The sequence below is a fragment of the Miscanthus floridulus genome, chromosome 1 (assembly GCF_019320115.1).
Source record: "Miscanthus floridulus cultivar M001 chromosome 1, ASM1932011v1, whole genome shotgun sequence".
Classification (NCBI taxonomy): Eukaryota; Viridiplantae; Streptophyta; class Magnoliopsida; order Poales; family Poaceae; genus Miscanthus; species Miscanthus floridulus.
The window spans coordinates 131,093,278-131,095,679 of record NC_089580.1 but is presented as its reverse complement, the minus strand read 5'-3'; the positions used below and the strand labels follow the sequence as shown (position 1 = coordinate 131,095,679).

Below are 2,402 nucleotides of genomic sequence, written 5' to 3'. Positions count from 1 at the left end.
TTTCTATTTTTATCTTCCAAGCGTACTGTACCAGAACTCTATCTCATAATCTTTGCATTCCGTATATAAGATTTTGCCTCTCTAGTATCATGGAGGATTGACATGGTTCTGAGATATAAGATTTCAATGATCTGACATCTCCATATATTTGGTATTTGCTATCATTTTTATTCCTTGCTTTCCCCTTATCGATTTCGAGGTCAAGCAAGCGGGCGGATCAATGGGCTAGAGTACTGTAAAATGCAGAGCTGGCACAAATTTTTATTTTACTAGTTTCTATAATTTGCTTCTTCTCCAAGGAGTTGAAGAGTCTCAGGTCGTCGTTCCAAATCACAGCATTGCTTTGGTGCACTACAACATTAGCTTCAATCAAAAAGTAAAATGATAATGATAGTAGCAATCAATCTGGTCAAACATGGAAGTTTGACTAAGTTTAAAAAAAAAACATTACTTATAGCACCAAACTGTGAAGCTAGAATCCTTCTCAGGAGCAGTCGTAGAAAGAGGACAATCACAGACAGAGATGGCCGGAGAAGACGACGGCGAGCTGAAGCTGATCGGTCAGTACGGGAGCGCTTTCGTCACCAGAGTGAAACTTGCTCTCAGCCTCAAGGGCCTGAGCTACGAGTACATCGAGGAGGATCTGAGGAACAAGAGCGAGCTCCTCCTCCGCTCGAACCCAGTGCACAAGGCGGTTCCCGTGCTGATCCACAGAGGCAAGCCTATCTGCGACTCGCAGGTCATCCTGCAATACATCGATGAGGCCTTCGCCGGCACCGGCACCGGCCCGTCCCTCCTCCCGGCTGACCCCTACGAACGCTCGGTTGCCCGTTTCTGGGCTGCCTACATCGAAGACAAGGTTTTTGTTTGTTTTTTTAACCTTAATTAATCTCCTGTTATCTGCTTCGAATTTCTAAATAGCTCCAGAATTTGCATCTAACAACATGCTTGCGCGCGCGCAGCTGGTGCCTCCATGGGATCGAGTGTTCCGGGCGACGACGGACGGGGAGAGGGAGGAGCCGCTAAAGCAGATGTTCGCAGCAGTGGACACTCTGGAGGGAGGCCTCAAGGAGTGCTCCAAGGGGAAACCCTTCTTCGGCGGCGACAGCGTCGGCTACGTGGATGTTGTTCTGGGTGGCGCCGTCTCGTATGCCAAGGCACACGATGCGCTCTTTGGTGCCAAGCTCATTGATGCCGCCAAGACGCCGCTCCTGGCGGCGTGGATGGAGCGCTTCTGCGAGCTCGACGCGGCCAAGGCGGTCCTGCAGGACGTGGATAGAGTGGTCGAGTACGCCAAGATGCTGATCGCCAAGAATGCTGCCAGGGCTTCAAATTAATAATTGATTGAACCGGCAATCAGGCATGGTTTTCTGATGCGGATTGCAAATAGTAATACAGTGTTGCTGGTGCCTGTATTTGGCACAGTTGATCGATGTGATTATTAGTGTAAGGAATAAGTAAGCTATAGAAATTAAAGATGCGTGTGCTTGTAGGCTCGCAGAATACTACGTTTTGTGCATTCATTGTGTTATCGTGGAGGGTCTTACGTTTTGTACCAAATGAGTCTTGTATTTTTTTTAATCCATTTGTTTTTGTCATGGTTTCTTTTACATTATACGAAAGTGGACAGTGGTAGTAGTACTTCTTTGGGCATAGCATCCTTCTCAAAATCAGAAGGTTATCTAGCTTCTCTACTTCAGTGCAGTTGATCGTCCATACGAATGTAATAAAGAAATAAACATTTGGGGCTTCATCCCTTACTACGACAGAAGATTATGACTAAGAGCACTACGACAGACCATACAATCGCTATCGGGCCATGACTGCTGTTTATGGTGGACCCGATAGTGGTAAGTTTATCACTGCCAGCGATAGTGATAGTCCACCTATCAACCTCTCTATGGTTATAGGTTTCGCTGCCAGTTGAAACCACCAACCTGCAGTGAGAGCTTGTTTTGAAAAAAAAAAACTTCTTCGTATGTGTCGATGCGGGACCCACGGGATACACCGCAAGGAATAGAGGAAATCTAGTTTGATTAGGATTCCTCCCATGTAATCATAGTAGTAATACCACCCTGTAATCCTACTTGGACTCTACATTATAAACCAACTAGGACTCTGGCCTCCTGACTACATAAAGGAGGACAGGGCTCCTTAGATGGAGGTCCAACAGATAACGCAACACAACACTTTACAATCAATCTAACGCAAAGGCTAACGCCGACTGGACGTAGAGCTATTACTCGATCACGGTCGAGGGCCCGAACCAGGATAAATCGACTGTCTCTTGCGTTTACCGTCGAGTTCTGCATACGCTGAAGCCCGAACATACTGCCCCGGGTACCCCCGTGGCAGGCTATCGGTGGTGAAACATCGACAGCTACGCGCGCCAGGTAGGGGCT

The 2,402-nt window shown here is 47.3% G+C and overlaps 1 protein-coding gene across 1 annotated transcript; it reads left to right on the top strand.

Moving 5' to 3' along the window:
* Positions 1–505: 505 nt before the first annotated feature.
* Positions 506–1,601, top strand: LOC136541480 (probable glutathione S-transferase GSTU6). The gene is made up of 2 exons (XM_066533392.1): positions 506–859; positions 963–1,601. Exons 1-2 carry the CDS (start codon positions 524–526, stop codon positions 1,335–1,337), a joined length of 711 nt encoding a protein of 236 aa, XP_066389489.1. The 5' UTR covers positions 506–523; the 3' UTR covers positions 1,338–1,601.
* The last annotated feature ends 801 nt before the right edge of the window (positions 1,602–2,402 follow it).